This window comes from Nelusetta ayraudi, unplaced genomic scaffold (genome assembly GCF_046127955.1).
Source record: "Nelusetta ayraudi isolate G7.1 ecotype Tasmania unplaced genomic scaffold, CSIRO-AGI_Nayr_v1 ptg000081l, whole genome shotgun sequence".
NCBI classification, from domain to species: Eukaryota; Metazoa; Chordata; class Actinopteri; order Tetraodontiformes; family Monacanthidae; genus Nelusetta; species Nelusetta ayraudi.
In genome coordinates this window covers 793,509-812,849 of record NW_027466131.1, presented here as the reverse complement: position 1 = coordinate 812,849, position 19,341 = coordinate 793,509, and the positions used below count along the sequence as shown (strand labels likewise).

Below are 19,341 nucleotides of genomic sequence, written 5' to 3'. Positions count from 1 at the left end.
TCACACACATCTTTAAAGGGGCCTTGTACAAAATGTAGCACTTTGGACTTAAGGGGGAAACACACACAGCTGAGGCCACAATTATTAACCACAAAATTACAAAAATTCTTGATTTCTCCATGGAAATTAACATTAGCTGCAAGTGTTTATGGTGTATTTGTGTCCAAATGAACAAAGACAAAATGTCCACTACGTTTGATAAAGATATTTTACTGATACACTTAGCTGAAACCCTTTCTCAGCCACAACTGAACACAACCTTTTATGAGTAGGTCTTAACTAAACAAGGGTAGATAAGACCTTTTAGAGTTGTTCTTTACTAGCTTGGCATAGGTCCCCTGAGTGATTTTGGAACATTCTTTTCAATTGTTTTTAAAGGATTCATTGCAAATTGTTCCAGCTGTTCCAAATTGCATGGTCTCCAAGCATGGGCATTCACTTTGAGCACGCGCCACAGATGCTCAATCTGATTGAGGTTTGGGCTTTGTGCGGGCCACTTCAGGACCTTGGTTTTGGTGTCCTCCAAGGACTATTGGACTAATTTCGACGTATGCTTTGGGTCATTGTCTTGTTGGTAGATCCAGCAACAACATACGGCAAGACTATGAAGAGATTTTGGCACAAATCAAAATATCATTATGATATTCTTTTTTCATGATGCCATGCGCCCAAACAAGGCTCCCTGTGCATCAGGCTGCAAAACAGCCCCACAGCTCTCAACCCCATGTTTAACTGTGGGAACTGTGTTGTTAGGGTTGAAGACCTCTCTCTCTCTCTTCGCCAAAAATGAGCAACATCCATGTGCCCAAACAGTTCAAGTCTAGTATCATCAGACCAAAGCACAGAACAGAACTCAGTCTGGCTGGAACGATGGCCGTGAAGCCCTCCATGATGGAGAATCCTCACAACTGTGTGCCTTGAAACATCAACTCCAGAAGAGGCCAGGTCAGCAACAATCATCTTGGCAGATGTACCTGTCTTCTTGCTGACATCTCTGACTATTTTCCTCTCTAGACTTCTAGAAATCTTGTGCTTGCGACCATGTCCGGGTTTGTTTCTTACAAAATTTGTCTCCTTGTACTTGACAATAATGAAACATACAGCAGTTCTAGACACTGTGAAACACTTGGAAATGGCTATATAACCTTCCCCCTAAGCATCGGCCTGCACTATCTTCTTTCTGAGCTAAAAACCTGATTTCCTTTGTCTTTGGCATGGTGAGTAGAAGTAGTCCCTCTCAATGATGTGTTCAAGTTCCCTGTTTCCCTGTTCCCTGTCAACTTGTACAACTCTCAGAGCAGTTGGATTGTGATCAGCTGTCCATCCTAAAGCTACACGCACACATGCAGACATGTGCATCTATGTCTTATTGGCGGCAGGTGCGTGCAGAAGGTGGTTGCAGTCAGCTGCGGCCAACTGGCCGAGAGTGCAGCTGACTCACTGACACGCGCGAACACTCACACACACTTGGTACAAACAGGCACAGCAGGGGGAAGACTCAGCAGATGTTTTGTGTTGAGCCAATGACCAAAAAGAAAAAAAAAAAGAAAAACTTTTTTTCCCCGTTTCACTCCTCTTGGTTTTGGTCACTGTCGGTGCCTCCTGCAGGTGTGACCAACAGAACAGTCCGGCACCGAGCTGCTTCAAACTTGCAAACTCTGAGCTAACCTTCTTTCCCTCTCACTTCACTGGTGTTGATGTCATCACCTTCATCTTTATAAACGTGAGGATCCTTTGCTCTCCCTGCAAAACCTGTGTAGCTCTCCAAGGGCCCCGTTTCTGCAAAAAAAAATAAAGAGAGTGAATTTTTGGGAAAGCAGTCAGGTAGATGTGTGTTCTATGAGAAAAACAGCAGGCAGCAGATGCGAAGAAGATCGCTTTCAACAGTTCACCTCTGTGGCCTCCGCTACTGGCTCCTCTTCCTTGCCGTACTGATATTAAAACACGACATAAATCCCCATTGGTCAGTGGTCTAATGGTAGGGTGTCCGCCCTGAGACTGAGAGTTTGTGGGTTCGATCCATGACGGGGTCATACCAATAGTACCCATTGCCTGCATGCATGGCACTCAGTATGAAGGTCTGGATTTGGGGTTTAGATCACCCAATTTTTCTGAGTGTGGCATCACAGCTGCTGTCCTGCCCTCAGGGCAGGGGTCAAATGCGGAGGACAAATTTGACATCCTTTGGGATGTGACAATCATTACAACAATTTTTTTTTATGATAAAAAATTATTTATTATATTAACTGATTTGAAACGGCAGTACTCATAATTTCATGTGAGAGTTTTGACTATGCAACAACTCTGGGGTCGGGTGGGAGGGGTGCTGGATCACTCCTTTGCTTCGGCCCCAGGGGGGGCAGGGTCCAAACTCTGGCTGGTAATGTTACCTGCTTGTCTTTGTCAGCATCTGTAGTGACATTATTATCCATCTTTGTCCAGAAACTGTGTGAGTCCCTGTGGGATATGAGCTTTACGTCTGCGGGGAGGTTGGACAGAACTACGACTGAACCACTGGGGCAAACCACAAGACAGTCAAGATGAAAAAATGGGCAAAAAGACGGGTGTCTCAGAAAGCTAGCTTTGTTTTGCTCAGGTGTGATACACTGGAAGATTGTTCACGTAGTGTTGCGTTCATGAGCGGGCTGTAGCTTACAGTCTCCCCCGCAGCTAAACTTTGGTTTTAGCTCCACCCTTTCTCTTCTGAGGATGCCGATTGGTCCGTTCATGCTTGGACTAAAAGAAAACAATTGTTGTTGTTTTTTGTTTTTTTTTAACATAACCCTGAAAGAGTTTTGACCTTTTTTTTTTCTTTTTTTTTCAATGGGAACATGAACAAGGTGGAAGGAGTGAGTACCAACAGGTGGGATTGGCTGACCCCAGTAGTAAATAATAATGAAATTGCTTCCTTCACCCATGCAAGCACAAAAAGCTGTGTATTACCCAGCAGGCACTTCTCACAGGAAGGTTTGCAGTTGTAGATCAGGTGTCATGACACTGAGCGCGGTCAAAGAACACATCTAATGAGAAAATTGGGAATTCCTGCGAGCCTCACGGTGTAAGTTGCAACCTACTTTTTTGCGGTTTGACACAATGGAAGAGACCATCGAGGATAATTCTAAAACTTTCTTTTTCTGCATGGAGTAAAGGCAATTGGCTGGTTGAGTTTCTTTAGTTGAGAGCAATAATTTGAAAAGCACAAATAACAATGGGCTGGGTCAAAGTCATCGTAACCATTGAGGCGAAACAGCGGAGAGGGTGCGATTGAGAACGTGTGACATGCGAAGAAAGAGAAAGAAGATGAGTTTTCACACAAGAAGATAAAGTAGGAGGTGATCAACTGCCGGGCTTAGAGTCCATCAGCGTCTCCGCTCGACGGTGCAGACTCAAGAAACATGAGCTGACTTTTAAGAGGAAAAAAGGAAATCAGAGAATGTTATTGCAGAACCAAGGAGCAGGGGATTCAGGCAGGTTTGTGCGGGAAACGTGAAAGCCAGTGGGAACTGGATGAACTCGGATCAGCACCACACTGGTCCAGGTCAGCTCGACGGTCCACTCCGGCAGGGTCAGTGTCTGGGAACCACAGCAGGCCGTCGTGTTATGATGAGCCAGCGTGAGACCTCCGGGATGCACCAGGCGCACACTCACACCGTCTGTACAGCTGATCCTGGGCGCCACCCCTGCTGGCCTCCTGTGGTACTGCACTGTCCTTGTTTTAAGTTGATTAAAGGTGTATACAGTATGGGACCTTTGAAGTGGCACTGTGACAAGTTTCTACCTTCACATATTCGTTTCAGAATATTTGTAATAATTTACTGACTTTAAGTTGGGAGGGTGAGAAAAAATAGTGAGAGTGGCACCTGTGCTGTTAGAACAGCACCCCGCGTTGGCCCGATGTAAGACGTTTGAGTGAAAACACACCTCACTTCGCAGCAACACTTTCTCAACATAGTCATTCTCATTAAATCTCATTTTTTTTAACTGTTTTGTATCCCTTCAATAAAGTTTCAACCTGCTATTTTTTTTGTGTTGCTGGCAGGAAGGAATGATGTCACAATACAGTGGTTGTTGGCAGTTTATGCAGGATGCTTTGCAGATAAGGTGAGTAACCAGATTTTGATCGTTTCTCTTCGGCGCCTTTTCAATGACTACACTCATGACCTCATTTATTGAACGAGTTTAATGAGATCTGTTCTGAGTTATATTGATTATATTGAACATTTTCGGAAATAAAGAAACGAAAATGTTTTTGTCGTGACAAGAGGAAATAATAGTGGAAAGAGAAAACCCTGCAATGTGGAAAGTGAAAGGAGAGAGAGATGTGCATGTGGCAGTGTGCTGTGTGTGTGTGTGTGTGTGTGTGTGTGTGTGTGTGTGTGTGTGTGTGTGTGCTTTTAAGTCTCATGAGCGAAACAAATCAAAACCCTGTTGTGTGTGTGTATTAGAGAGAGAGAGAGAGAGAGACAGAGAGAGAGAGAGAGAGAGAGGTAGTGAGTTTTTTTCTGTACATTGGCTAATAGGAGGGAGGTGGGTGTGTGTGTTTTGTGGGAGGAGACAAGGAGGAGTGTGTGTCTGTGCCTGTGCGCGTGTGTGTATGTGTTCACAGGAAGGGGGAGGGGACAGTGAGTGAGAGAGTGAGAGAGAGAGAGGGAGAGAGAGAGAGAGAGAGAGAGAGAGAGAGAGAGAGAGAGAGAGAGAGAGAGAGAGAGAGAGAGAGAGAGAGAGAGATTTGTGGCATGTAGTTTGTCAGCTGTCATTAGGCACAGATGACACACACGCGCACGCTTGCTTGCGTGCCCACACACACACACACACACACACACACAGACGCACACGGTCAGAGTGGTAATCTGGCCGAGGGAGAGCGGAGCGGAGCGGAGTGGAGCAGAGTGGGAGGGAGCTGGGAGCTGGGAGCTAGGCGCTGGAGTGGGACGCTGGGCCGGCTCCACACAGGTTATGGACGGGTTCCACAGAGGTGAGTGGCTCCGCCGCCGCCGTCGCACTTAAAGGGACATTCCGTGCGCCGAGCTGTGTGCGGCCAGGAGCTGGTGTGAGTGAATTAGACCAGGGCACGAGGGTTATGTGGCGTAAACAAACCTCCCGTGGCCGTTTTGTTTCCGCTTCAGTCAACTTGGCTCGTTGTGGGGGGGGGTGGTGGTGTTTGATTCGGAGGGGGTCCATGTGTGTGTCGCTGGTGGCTGTGGTCAAGAGACTTCACAGCTTTGTGGAAAATGACATCTTATCTCCCCTGAATAACTTGATTCCTTCATTCCGGCGGCCGTAACCGTTCAGGGTCTCGTGTTTTGTGGGACTGTGAGGGCTCGGAAAGCCTCTCGGATGCTCAGAGTTTTCCACGTTGGCTCCGTCGTCAGGCCTGGACTTTGAGCCGCCATGTGTTACGGTTGTGTTTTTGACTCAATGATTGTGTCGGGGGCAGGGGGGCGAGAGGGGCGGGGGAGGCAGGGGTGGGGTGGGGGGGTGGGATTGCGTTGATTATGAATGACTGGCCGCACACGGGCAGCCCAGAGTGCACAGTCAGCAGCCGCTGCTCTGTCACCTGAGGTGGAAGCGTCCTGCTGTTTACCACCGTGAGCCTGGCACTGTCTGTCTGTCTGTCTGTCTGTCTGCCTGTCTGCCTGTTACAACATTGACCCATGTTCAGTGGGTCCGTTGGGAAAAGCCGGCGAACAACTTCACAGTTTCACTCTTTCAGAAGTGCTCGGCCGCGACTGTGTCTTCATTTCCATGCCGCTCGCTGCTGCTGCTGCTGCTGCTGCTGCTGCTGCTGCTGCAGCGGCGGCAGCGGCGGCGGCAGATAAGTCACTGAGTGAATCAGACGTGGAGTTTGACCTCCAGGCCAGTGGCACAGCGTGGTGCCTCGCCGTGGTTCCTGCTTTCGTTCCATAACTCCAGTTAGCTTCACGTGTCCACAGTTCAGATTCAGGCCCGGTCAGGTGATTGGTTGTCTGCCTGTCGCTCTTTCACGCTTTGCTAGTTAAATCGCCACCTTTTTCTTTCTATTTTTTTTTTTTTTTTTTTTTTTGACGACGGAAATTTAATCGCCGGTGAGGCGTCGAGGTGGGGTCGCAGCTTCCTGCGCAGAGAGGAAATTAAAGTCTTGATGACAAGTTTGTTTTCTGAGAAACGCACGGCGTCACTCAGCCGTCCTCAGTTAGCGACTCTCTGTCTTTCACAACCGCTGCAAGATAATTCAAGCACGTTTTCCCTGTGGTGTGTGTGTGTGTGTGTGTGTGTGTGTGTGTGTGTGTGTGTGTGTGTGTGTGTGTGTGTGTGTGTGTTCATGGGGCAGGCAGACAGGCAGGTGTTGGTGCAACAGTCCACAGTTTAACCACCGTCAGTGTTTCCTGTTATGATTCACCAGTTTTTTGGGGTTTATTCTCCGGCGCTTCTTATTTGTGAATCCCGCGCATGTGTGTGTATGTGTGCGTGTGTGCGTGCGAATGTGCTTGTGTGCTTGCACACCCTCAATTGAATTTGCAGCCGGGCAGGCATGTTCAATGTTATTGATCCCTGTCCGTAATCAATAGGGGCTCCTCTCAGATTGCATGAAAGCTGCACATGCAGATTGATGAGCAGATGCAGGCTGACCGTCCTCTCTTCCAGCTACACCAGCACACTGGTGGCTCTTTTCTTTTTGTTTTTTTCTTCTTCAAAACTGACCTGAGATCAGATGATTTGACATGAAACGTCATTGGATTTGATCTCTTGTTGTGTGCGCTGTTAGGGTGTGTGTGGGTGACCGATTAGAAGACGTGCGTATCTCCGGAATGCCCAAGTGCTGACGTTTCGGCCGAAACGCATTGACAGTTCATGCTAAAGGGTTTCAGCTGCTTCATTGTTTCACATCAGTTGGACCTGTGCTAACGTTCAAGCACTAGCAGTAGTTAGCAGTCAGGATTCTGCTGCGGCTGCCGGGGTGGGGGTGGGGGGTTTGCTGGGAGGCCGCCAGGGGAAAAAAAAGGGCCACTGGTTGAAGTGAAGTGGGTCAGCGTGTGCGGCGGCCACAGAGGTTGTTTTTTTTTTTTTTTACGGCCGCTCACTTCACAGCACACAGAGAGACGTGTTTACGTTTCATTCCAGCGCGCCCTTGTCGGGACTTTCTAGAAACTTTGACAACAGTTGACCAAGAGAAAGGGGAGACTGGCTGCCAGGTGGCCGCACAGGGGACAGTTTTGTTGTCACCCGGGCTGCATTTTAACACGTGAACTGGATTGACAGCTGACACTGGGATGGGGAGGAAGGGAGGGGGAGAGCAGGTCTCCACCAAACATCAGAACAAACAGCGCTGTTTGTTTTGGATCGCACGTCTCATTTTCTCCTGACACCTGAACTTACTTCACCAGATGTCCGTCGCGATCGTCATCGCGCTGTGCAGCTTGAGTCTAAGACCAAAGCCGAGCAGCTGCCACATCAGCGAGCATCAGTGAATTTGATCGAACAAATAACCTCACAAGAGGCTGACTGCATTTGGCAGCTGTAAACTTCTGTGTATCTTCAAGACACTGGAACCCCATGAACCCCTGCATGTAGAAATATATGGCTTTTATTGAATTTCTAAATTAGGGCATTAAGCACGATTAGTTAAATGCGATCGTTTCGGCGTCTATTTTGTGCGCCAGCCGCGAGCAATCCGCGTTTGGCTGGACGGGAAGTCCATCAAAGAAACACGAGAAAATCCGGTAAATTTTCAAAATAAAAGCAATTTTGAAAATAAAATACCGCGATTTACGAATGCGATCATATTTGTGTACGTTATATTTGTCAGTATCTAAACAGAGTGCAAGAGAGATGAAAACAAATTTCATCGCTAGCGTTTTTGTCCCTTTTACTGACCCGTAGTTGGCCGCTCTTGCCGACTTCTGGTAAGAAATACTTTACATTATGGGATTAAATAGAACTATGAAGATTCTGCGATTAATTGCAATTTAAAAAAATTAACTGTTTGATAGCCCTATTCTAAATACATCTGGATTCCACCAAAGACTTTCCAAAGTTTGCGTTCTAAGAGGCGGCTGCTGAACCCACACTGTCTGTTTCAGTCGTCTCGGAGCTCCTGTTTTTGGGAAGGTTGTTGCGCCGCTCGAAGGCTTTTTCCAGAGTGTCAGAAAAGTGAGAGAAGTCAAGTCTTCCCCAATGCGATGGCCATCTGCGAGCGACCAACGTTTCTCGCATCCAGCGGAGACGAAGCTCGGCCCTGCAGACTCTTGACCAGGTCAGAACACACATCGCTGCCGCTGGATCAGAACCCGGAGGTGCTGCCTTATTTCCAACGTATTATTTCTCCTCTGTGGTCCAACTGGTAACTTCCAGCCTCTGTTTGACACCGTGTTTGCCGAGTGAGCCTTGTGGCCTCGGGGCCGTCAGAAGCAGTTTTACGGGTTTTTTTGTTCCTCCACAGTTTGTAACAGTAGAGCTGAAGGTTCTGGTCCTTTTATTTTATTTTTTTCCCCGCCCACTCTAGGGGTTTTCCTCCGTCATTGTCAAGTTGTCGTTTGCGATGCAACACACGGAGGTGTGCGCACGTGCACGTAGCGAAGGTTTGGATGCACGGATGTGGACACCACGCAGTAGAGGCAGTCCTGAAGAACACACACATGCACAAACGCACACACACACACACACACACACACACACACACACACACACACACACACACACACACACACACATTGCTGTCTGCGGTGTGCAATGCAGGCCCCTCAGACGCCACCCGTTCTAATCCAGTGTCTGCTGGGTGTTAAATCTATTTCATGAGTGTGCGACAGGATTGGACATGAAGCGGCCAGGGAGGCTGCCACCTCTCCGACCTGTCGTACTTACATCCTCCAGCTCAGAGAAAGACGGGCTTTAACTGGATCAGTCCTGCCTTTCAGATGCATGCAGTTCACGGTGATTAGCGTCGGACGAGACCGAGCCGGCCCGACTTCCAGCTCGCTCCCAGGCCCACTGTGTGTTGGCTCGACTTGATTCTGCTCCTTCAGGTCCGTCCAGTCCGCACACTCTATATTCACAATTGGATTAAATGTAGTTTTCTGTAGCAGGTTACTTTTAATTTGCACTTTTAATTCGTATCTCTTTTTTATTTTTTGTTTGATTTTTTTACCACCAGCCCTGCAAAAACACATATTAGCAATAATGTTGCGGCATCATCGGTTACATAAGACTGCGTGGTCACTTGTTTTCCTGCTACATACTAAAAACCTAAATTGCTCTGCAGGCTAATGGGAGAAAGTGACTCATTACTGTAATGGCGAGGCACGCTGCGCTGCCCTTTATTATTACTTCCATGACAACTATCATTTTGTTGTTGGAGGCCTCTCATGCAAATGGAGGTGGTCACATCCTCCCACCCTGGCGGGCGGTTTTCTCTGCCTGCTCAGCGTCTCAGGATTCACTCTTTGTTTTGATCGGCGCTTCATCAAGTGTCAGCCGCACATTTAGGGTTCCACATTATCGGATGTTTATATTTTTCATCAGCCAGCCAGTCAGAATTTTTAGACTGCAGTTGAGTCTCCACCCCCCACCAACACTACCACTCTACCTGACTTCCATCTGGCTGTAACCCGACACCTGCTTAATTCCTGACACCTGTTACAAAACAGGAAGTAGATTTCAAGGGCTACTCCTTCCCAGTTAAAGAGAATAGAAAGCCAGTGTGTAAAAAACAAAAACATGATGGGGTAAGAAAAGATGCTTTTCAAACGTGATTTTATCCTTGATGAATGTTAAAATAAAAAGATGGCATTTCTGCTCCTGCTCTTGTCAAAACCTCCTCCTGCCTCCGGTTTGTTCTTCAGAGAGCCAAAACAAAGAAAGCGAGAAGCTGGTTTCTATTGGAGACCAGTCCGCCTGGAGCAGCCCAGAGCAGCCTGAGATCGATCCTCCTCCTTAATTCCTTAATGGGCGCTTTGACCCTCTGGCCTCCACTATGCTCACTTTGCCTCCAATTGTTTTTAAACGGCTTCACTTTGTGAAACTGCTGGCTGCTCTCATTGTGTTAGCATCGGGCCGGACAGGGCAGAGGCTTCTGTCGCGGGCCACGCTGATGTTAAATCATCAAGTCTGTTTGTATCTGCATGTGAATGGGTGTGTGTGATGTCGGCGGAGGTGAGATCAGGCGTGTGTAGTGTGCACGTGTCTTTCTGAGAACACTCAAAACCTTCGGCTGGCCATGTCTACACTCCTGAGCTCATTCAATGTGGCTGATGATGGTGTTTGTGTCACGACAACACCGTGTCACCGCTGCTGACCTCAGAGCGCCAATAATAGCCGCTTGTGAATGGAATAACAACAATGGCAGGCAGGCAGGTAGAGCTGGGGTAAAAAATGAATAATTTCTATATTGTTCAAAATACAGCTGGAACAAACACGCGTCGGTGAAGGAAGAAAGAGGCGGAGCCACGACCAGGGTTGTAATCAGTGTCTGTGTCGGCGTCGATGCTGCAGTCTGATCACACCTTGGCAACAAAGCGCTGAAGCCTTTGCTCCACTGCTGACCGGCAGGTTGGACTCACTTTAGTTGTTTAACTCCGCCCACCATCACCCAATAGGAAGGCCGGAGCTGTGACATCTGGCTCCACTGGCTACGTACTGAATACAACAGACAGAAGACTCGTCCAAAGACTCTTCCTACTTTTGTGCCATCCAGTGCATCCAATGGATGTGTGTCGGTTTAAAAAGTGACAGATTGAGATTTTAAGGTGTTTTCCACCTGTCCTCTAAATTCAGTCCAGGGCTTCTCTCTCTCTCTGTTTCCAACCCATTTCTTGGTTGATAAGCGGTAGAATCTCCCCGGTCATGAATGGCAGGACTTCTTGATTTGCTGTCTGTATGTTAATTAGTTAGCTAATTCGACAAGAGAATCGGTATTAGCACACATCCGGTCATCCCACTGGTGTGTGTTCCTCCTCCTATGTAATTAGGCCATATTCCTCTCCCTCATTATTATTATTATTACACAGGATGCTCCTCCTATTCCCTCGTTCATCTTACCTCACTGAGGAACCGTCTTGTCTTATTTTTGCAGAAGTTTTCACTCCTTGCCAGCTGTGCTTTCACTCTGTCGCTCATTTTCTTTTTCCACTCTCTTCCTCGTCTTCACGCCCTTTGTCCCCTCCCTCACCATTTCCCTTTCGTCTCCCTGCCGTCGGCGCTGCCTGCCGTCGTCCACTCAGTATCAGCCCCACGGACGGCCTCTTACGTAATGGTCAGGTGATGCGTTGCCTCATTAAAGGGCCTCGGCAAACATGCCTCCCCAATGTGTTGCGGGATTGCTGACCTTAGATCTGCTGTCGCTTCTGACTTTTTTTTCCCCCTCCAATTTGACAGCTCCCAATAACAACACGGTGGATTTGCAAAACACCCCGGTAAAACAGGTCAAAACTCAATTCCTTTGAATGTGTTCTTGGACATTCAGAAGGAACGTTTCTGCACTTCGAGCTGTAGAAGAGACTTGTGTCGGGCCAACCAGCGGAGCTCTGTCCTCGGTGTCTTGGTAGAAGGTCCAGCAGAAGGACGTGACCATATGCCCAAAGCTTCCCTGCCAACGGCCGAGTCGCTCTCTCTCTCTGCCACGGCTCGTGTTCCGGGCACCAGGCTTCCCCGTTCTCTCTGAAAGGAACCTTTGACTTGTTTAGCGGGAAGCTCCAAGCGAGAACAGTGTGAATGCCGACGTAAATCAGCTATTTCTAACTAATTATCAACACCTCCACTGGTCCCACTGGGCTTCCCACATACTGCACGCTGTGGGGACGCAGCGGCTCTGCGAGTCACGAGCGCGCTCGCTGCGTGAGTGTGCGCAAACTAATCAGCCCGTGTGCGTCTCAGGCACATCCACCCGCTCCTGGCTGCAGCGGACAGGAAGTGCTCTTCTGCTGCTGCTGCTGCTGCTGTTGTTGTTGTTGTTTTGCAATTCCCATAATGCACTGTTGCATTTGCTATGTATCATAAAAGGGTCCATTAGGGACGTGTTTTCAATCCTCAGCAATAAGAAGTGCAATTATTTACCGAGCTCAAGGTCCTTATTGGGTGAGAGGGACAAGGCGCGCTGACGGAACCCTTCACTCACCAAAACGTGTTTGCGCTGCCACAGATTTGTTGTTGACACAGGGAGGCAGCCTGCGTCTGTAACACAAGTGTGTTACAGAAAAGGGCCAGTAGAACTCAGTTGGAAATGGGCCTCAGAGTTGGCCGATTGGCCGGACCGTCTGTCCACCTGTCATCGGCCTTGATTTGTGTTGCCCTGCCTCTGTGTTCAGGTGCTGATACCTGCTGAAGATGAGTAGCGAGGGGGAGGCGGCCCGAGGGGGAGAGTCCCTGAAGAGGAAGGAGAGTCAGCTGGACCTCCTGGGCCCCAGGTGAGGCCACACACACACACACACACACACACACACACACACACACACACACACACACACACACACACACACACACCACCTGATGACACATTGAGTCAGGACGCAGCATCAGCTCTGCCAGTATGTAATTATCAAGAATGTCTGACATCCTCGTCACATGGTCGGGTGTCACTCTTTGGGCCAGATCCATAAAGAATGGAGCGCAACGGTAAATTGTGGCACTTTTTGCGGCGACTTTACGCCCAGGATCTCATCCTCTTAAAGGGGAAGTATAACATGTTCGCCCCTTACTAACAGCAACAAGAACATTAATAAACAGTGGAACACATAGAAAACTGAACACATGTCAGGAATGTTACAATATGAATGCGAGTGTGGTTGATTGTGCGGCCAGAACGAAACCGAACCTTCGAATAATTTTAATTAGTCTGATTTCACAAAGTTCACAAACTCTGGCGCTCCTGAGCGCTCCTGTGCACTCAGGGCTTTACTACCGCGGTCGTGGTCGGAAGCCAGTCAAGGCGCACCAGTATATTTATAAATATTTCATTGTGTTATATATATTTTACAGTAAGCGCCACCCGAGTGTGATTTGTAGCTGTTTAGCGGCTGATCTGATCGAGTAAGTGCAGCTTTCAAGTGGAAGTGAACTTGTAACTTATCAATGTTTCATGTCTTAATGAATAAATAAAAATATTTATTTTTATTTATGATAAGATGTGTGTGTGTGTGTGTGTGTGTGTGTGTGTATGATATTTTTCCATATACACACACCTCATCATCAGAGAGAGTCGCTCTGACACCAGAAACACTTTGACGGACGAAACGGTGCCTGGTTTTGGCTGACGGCGTTTACATCTGTCAAAGTAACTTTGTGGACCCGGCGTTGTTTCCAATGGGGCATATTTGCATTAGAAGGGGCCGCCGTTTTTCGCGAAATGACGAATTTAAGTATTTTCAAACGAGTCTGACGCCGCTTTTCACCTTACGTGCCCTCTGTGGATAGGACGCACTGTTTTTGGTGCTATTTGCATGTATTTTCTGGCGTAAAAGCCGAAGCATCGCGTTGTGGATCTGGCCCTTTGTTCTCTAGATGCTGCTCACTGGTTTGTGTTAAGAAGGAACGCGTAAACGCTGAACATTGGTTCATTACACAGTTATGCCTTCATCAAACGCACATATGCATTCTTCTGAGAATGTTTGCATTCTGCATTTACGCTAAACTGCTCCGTGCAGTTAGCCTTTTAAAAGCAGGCCGAGGTGCCTGATCTGAGACATCAGGTTGTGCGTCGCGGCGGGAGCTGAAGGCGACTGCATCTCAGGAGGTAGAGCTGGTTGTCCAATGACCCAAAGGTTGGCGGTTCAAATCCCACTCCATCCCAGTCTGTCGTTGTGTCCTTGGTCAAGACATTGCTCCCAGTGGGGCTGGCAGCACCTTGCATGGTAGCAGCCACCCACTGGTGTGTGAGTGTGTGAGTGAATGGGTGAATGAGAGGTCATTGTAAAGCACTTTTGGTGTGCTGGAAAGCGCTATAGAAGTGCAGTCCATTTACCATCTCCCTCCTTGCGCTGCAGCCCCAAGAGGAGCACAGAGAGGAGGAACCGGGAGCAGGAGAACAAGTACATCGAGGAGCTGGCCGAGCTGATCTTCGCCAACATCAACGACATGGACGACCTCAACGTCAAACCGGACAAGTGCGCCATCCTCAAGGAGACGGTGAAGCAGATCCGGCAGATCAAGGAGCAAGGTGAGGAGCGTCCTCAGACTCACACCGACCCCCCCTCCCCCCCCCCGCCCCTCCCCATCCCCCGCCCCTCCCTCGGCTCTCCACATGCAGCGACGAAACACCAGCCAGAGGCTGATCTTTTCGGACGGTTAACATTTTAATAAAAAAAAATAGATAGGCCCGCAGTTCATCGTTGAATTCGCTGGTGTGGGCGTGTGTGTGTGTGTGTGTGTGTGTGTGTGTGTGTGTGTGTGTGGGGGGGGGGGTTCTCAAACCGGAGGTGGGTCCAGGAAAGAGGAAAAATAGCCATGGAGCGTCCAGGATGTGGCTTAGTGCATTGCGTCAAGTGGCGAAAAGTCATTTAAACGCAATAAATAATGTGTGTGTGTGTGTGTGTGTGTGTGTGTGTGTGTGTGTGTGTGTGTGTGTGTGTGTGTGTGTGTGTATGTCACATTGCAACAGAGCTCTTATGTAACACTGACCAACATGATGTAAGTCCGCCTCTGCTCTCTCTCTCTCTCGACCTCCCTCTCAACCCCCCACCGCCCTCTTCCCTCCTTCCTTTCCTCCCTCCTCCTCCTCCTCTTCAATTTTTAATCCCCTCTTCACCTTTTCACAATCCATCCGCGTCACTTAAAATCCTCTCATTTCTTAAACCTTCCTTCTTAATCTTTCTTTTGTTTCCTCTATTTCTTTAACTGGCCTCCTTCCTTTTGCCGTCCTTTTCCTCTTTCTTTCCTTTCTATCATTTCACCCCTTTACCAACGTTTCTGTTCCTTTTCTCACATTTCTCCTCGTCTTTTGTTTCTCCTCACCCGTCTTCAGTTCTTTCCGTTTCAGTTTTTCCTGTTCCTGTACTTTCTTTTTCCTCTCTCTTCCCTTTTCTTATCTATCTTCTCTATAAAAGGAAAGGAAAGAAAGAAAAGGAAATCCCTTTTCTTTCTTTCCTTTTCCTCTCTTTTTCTCACCTTTCTATCGCTTGGCTTGGTCCATCATTTACCCTCATCCATCCATCCATCCATCCATCCATCCATCCTCCCCATCTATTTGTTTCTCTTTTGTTTCTTCTCTCTGTCATCCTGCGTTTCCAGGCTCCCTCCCCCTCTTGTTGTCCCTCTGCTCTGATATGATGTCGCTGCTCAAAACAACAGCTGAATAAGCACACACACACACACACACACACACACACACACTCACACAGAGTGCAAAAGTCACACAGCTGCCTGCTTAACTTCAAACACCGTTTGTTCTCCGAAGTGGTTTTGACACAGAATTTGTGGATATCGAAGGTGGAGATCACTCTGCAGTCGAGCCTTCAGTGGAGGGGCTGGCAGGATCAATGAGGATGAACCAAAGCAACTAATATTGTACAAACTTTGTATGCATTTGTTTGTATCAAATGGATGTGTATTGTAGGTGAAGTATGTGTATGCGTGCTTGTATATGTGTGTGTGTGTGAGAGAGAGGGAAAGAGACAGACTGTGGTTCACTCAGCACTCCTCTGTGCAGTCTGGAGAAACACACAGCAGCGTCCAGTCACAGCTGCGAGTCCAGAGGTCACACCCTCGACCTGACGACTCCTTCCATTTAGGCCTCTAACCCCGTCCCGCCAATTGAATTAATTAAAGAGCAGCCATGTGAGGTATCTGCCCAGCGCCGTCTGCGCTCCACGCAGCTGCAGCTGTGAGCACACAAAGGTCGGCGGTGTGGAGCCGCTGCGGCGGCGGCGCCGCCGGGGCTCTGCGGGCCTAATGAGCTGAGCCTCTGTCAATACAGACAAGTGGAGGAAGTAGCTAACAAGCCGTTAGCATGTGCACAGAGCGCGGCGGATCTGAGCCCGAAGCGGCTCGTTATCCAGGCCACAACCCCGCTCCCTTCGATCGGAGCTTCGGCCCCGCTCCCTCTGCGTGTTTGTGACTGGATGCGATGGTGTCGGTTTCATCGCCCCTGAGCCAACGATGCGGCGCTGCTGAAGGGGAATTATCAGTAATAACATGTCCCAGCGGGGCAAATATTGTTACACAACCTGTTATGTTTGCTCACATCATCAACACATGTGTTATTGTGTTATGCAATAAGGTTGCAAAAAAGTAATCAATCATGCAGAATGAGATAAATTGCTTAATGTCATTCATTTCAGTTTCTGAATTAGGAAAAGCAACTTGTTACTCCTGCTGCCCCCGAAGAGCTTTGAAGAACTTTGGCTCATATTTCAGCGTTCATTTATGGCCCAAGATAATGACTGACCGCTTAATCACACACACACACACACACACACACACACACACCAAAGTAAACTATTGAAAGGGCCCCCACTGAATACCGTCTAAATGCTCGGCCTCTTTCTCCTAAAGAAGACCCTGACCTGCTGGGCAGCTGAAAATAATTCAGATCGGAGCTTTTCAAGATGGGTCATGGTCATCCAGTCTCAATCAAGTAGACTTTCGACACATACATGCAGACATACATACATACATCATTAGCTCCTGGGCTGTTTATGTTCACCAGGGTCCCGCCCACCACACTGTACAGCTGGATGTTTCTCTACCCCTCCTCCCGTCACCAAACACACACACACACACACACACACACACACACACACACTGGCAGCACATAATTCAGAATTAAGGATCCATATTCAAACACACATGTGTATCACGCGTCTTCCATTTAAATTCAATTAAACGGACTGAAAGGCAACATGATGGCCAGTCCAGGCTCGTCAGCGACGGACTCTAAAAGCTGATGACTCTGTGCCGCGCTGGTCCCACAGCAGGAATGTCAGCAATGTGGCCTAATGGGGCCATGAGAGGCTTAACAGTGCAGTGGTACAGCCAGGCAGGAGAGTCTAGTCTGGCCTCTAATGTGACCACAAGTGTGTGTAATGTGGCGCACATCACAGGCGAGCCCTACCTGACTGGGATTCCTCAACGCTGAGGACTCGTCATCATTTACAGAAGCGAGAGATCAAACGTGGAGTCAAGCGAAGGAACGGCTGAACGAATTTGTGTGTGTGTGTGTGTGTGTGTGTGTGTGTGTGTGTGTGTGTGTGTGTGTGTGTGTGTGTGTGTGTGTGTTTGTGTGTTTTTCATCACATAAAACGACATCTATGTCCTGAGATAAACAGGGTTCTCTTAATTCATCCACCATCCCCATCGTCAATGAGTCATTCAACCTAAAACAGGAGGACATTCTCCACTCTTTTCTTCAGAAGTGGCCGTCATTTTCAGTCTCCGCAGCCGGTGACCCCTCCGCTGTTTCTAAACCCTCCTTTCTCCCCACTGTTTCACGCATCTCCTCGCAGAGAAAGCTCCGGTGGCCGACGCCGAGGAGGTGCAGAAGGCCGACGTCTCCTCCACAGGACAGGGCGTCATCGACAAAGACGCCTTGGGGCCCATGATGCTGGAGGTACTGCTGGAGCACATCTGTGTTGTCGGCCGGTGGTGCAATTTCTGACCGCGCGCACAAATGGTTACATCAGCAGCATCCCGACGGAGCAGGCGGCCGAGCGGGACTTTCACAATGGGGCGACGCGGTCGTTACGTTGGCGCGGCACAGTTACACAATTTGTGACGCGACACCAAATTGAAGCGAGCCGACTGGAGCCCCCGCTGTCGGTAGTTACACTGTCGCCCTTGGAAACCGCCTGTTTTTTTGTTTTTTTCTTCCCTTCCAGGCATGTGGAAGTTTCCAGCAAAATATCAGTTTTACCAGGGGGCTGTAAACACAAGGCTAAATACATTGCTTAAAGGACACCTAGAGAGGTTGCAGAATAATTATTGACGCGTGACCGTGACTGTGGAGTCCAGAATGAATCTGAATTTGTGAATCTTGCAAAGGATGCGTGACATCATCTCATCAACGTTCCTTGAAACATTGAAAGAATGACAATGTCTGTCCTCAAAAGGACAGACATGCCTTCATTTACTGTCTATCTCATTCTGAATGTTATTTAATGTGACAATCTTCAGTTTCCTCCAGACGCAAACTAAACGGTGACACTGCGGAGGAAAACTTTCCTTCCTGCAGCAGGTTTCTTCCTGCACGTCGTCTTTTCAGAAACACGTCTGCGGCCGCTGCAGCGTCTTTGCCCCTTTAAATAGCAGCACACTGCAGGGACGCAGCGAGATAAGAGTTCCTCTGGCTAATGGCAATGCCGTCAGCACGTGTGCGTGTGTGTGTGTGTGTGTGTGTGTGTGTGTGTGTGTGTGTGTGTGTGTGTGTGTGTGTGTGTGTGTGTGTGTGTGTGTGTGTGTGTGTGTGTGGTGACGTATAGCACAGCATCCAATGAGGTATAAATACCTTTTCTGAAAAGCCAGATTAGAGCAGCAGGGGTGGAGTTTGGTTTGGCGCACGCACGCACGCACGCACACACACACACACACACACACACACACACACACACACACACTATGTATAGTTCACGCAGGCGCTGAACATTCACTGAGGTGCAATTTAAGCCACGACTCCATTTATTCTACTCTACATTGTTCTTTGATTGTAGTTTTACGTCACGAGGATGGCGAGCGGCCAGATTGTGCAGACGTGCAGCAGGCTGGAGCAGCTGCCGGTGAACATAAATCGAATAATAAACATGTGAAACAAGAAGCAACTGTCCACTGGATTGGTTGCAAAATGAGTCATTATTATCTTTTAATTATCAGGGTTATTTTTTGGTAAAACACAAGACATTCTGCCCCCGTATAATTGATGAGGAACAGTTTAAAGGATGAAATACAGACGTGGTCCCACATCTCACACTTCTGTTATTGCACTTTCACGCATTAATTATGCTTGAAAAGTGTTGCATGAATCCTCGCGGGCTCTCACATTGTGCACTGCTGTTCTGCACTTGTCAGAAATGAACACATTTATGCACTGCAATATTTGATGGAGAAGAACGTAATCAACACATCGATGTATTGCCAAAAAACTTTTTTTTTTTTAATTTTATTTAAAAAAACTACAGTTTAAAAACGGAGAGTGAAATTGAAATGCTCCTTAAGCCTCTGCTTCAGAAACACAACCAAGACAATTAAGTGGTCCTAACCAAAGGGTTAAAACTTTTTAATGTATTTAGAAGAAATGAGATAAATCCCATCCAGAGACGTAAAACCTCACTTTTTACATTCGCTCCTGTTAATTAAGTCTAATCGGCTTTGGGTGGAAAGTTCAAATGAACTTTAATTAACATCCAGTTGTCCCCCTTCATTCCGCTCACCTTCCTCTGGCTTTTC

The 19,341-nt window shown here is 48.0% G+C and overlaps 1 protein-coding gene across 7 annotated transcripts in view; it reads left to right on the top strand.

Moving 5' to 3' along the window:
- LOC142900297 (nuclear receptor coactivator 2-like) overlaps positions 1-19,341 on the top strand; it is a 36,195-nt gene that overhangs the window by 3,524 nt on the left and 13,330 nt on the right. For 3 of the 7 annotated variants that reach the window (XM_076044509.1, XM_076044511.1, XM_076044508.1), the window contains exons 1-3: positions 12,725-12,999; positions 13,953-14,125; positions 17,409-17,512. In XM_076044509.1, coding sequence (XP_075900624.1) covers positions 12,740-12,999; positions 13,953-14,125; positions 17,409-17,512 — 537 coding nt within the window. In that variant the 5' untranslated portion in view covers positions 12,725-12,739. Of the gene's footprint in view, positions 1-3,966; positions 4,102-4,722; positions 4,976-7,990; positions 8,234-12,278; positions 12,378-12,724; positions 13,000-13,952; positions 14,126-17,408; positions 17,513-19,341 lie in introns of those variants that run through there. The other 4 variants (XM_076044512.1, XM_076044513.1, XM_076044515.1 and 1 more) reach the window with 4 other exon arrangements.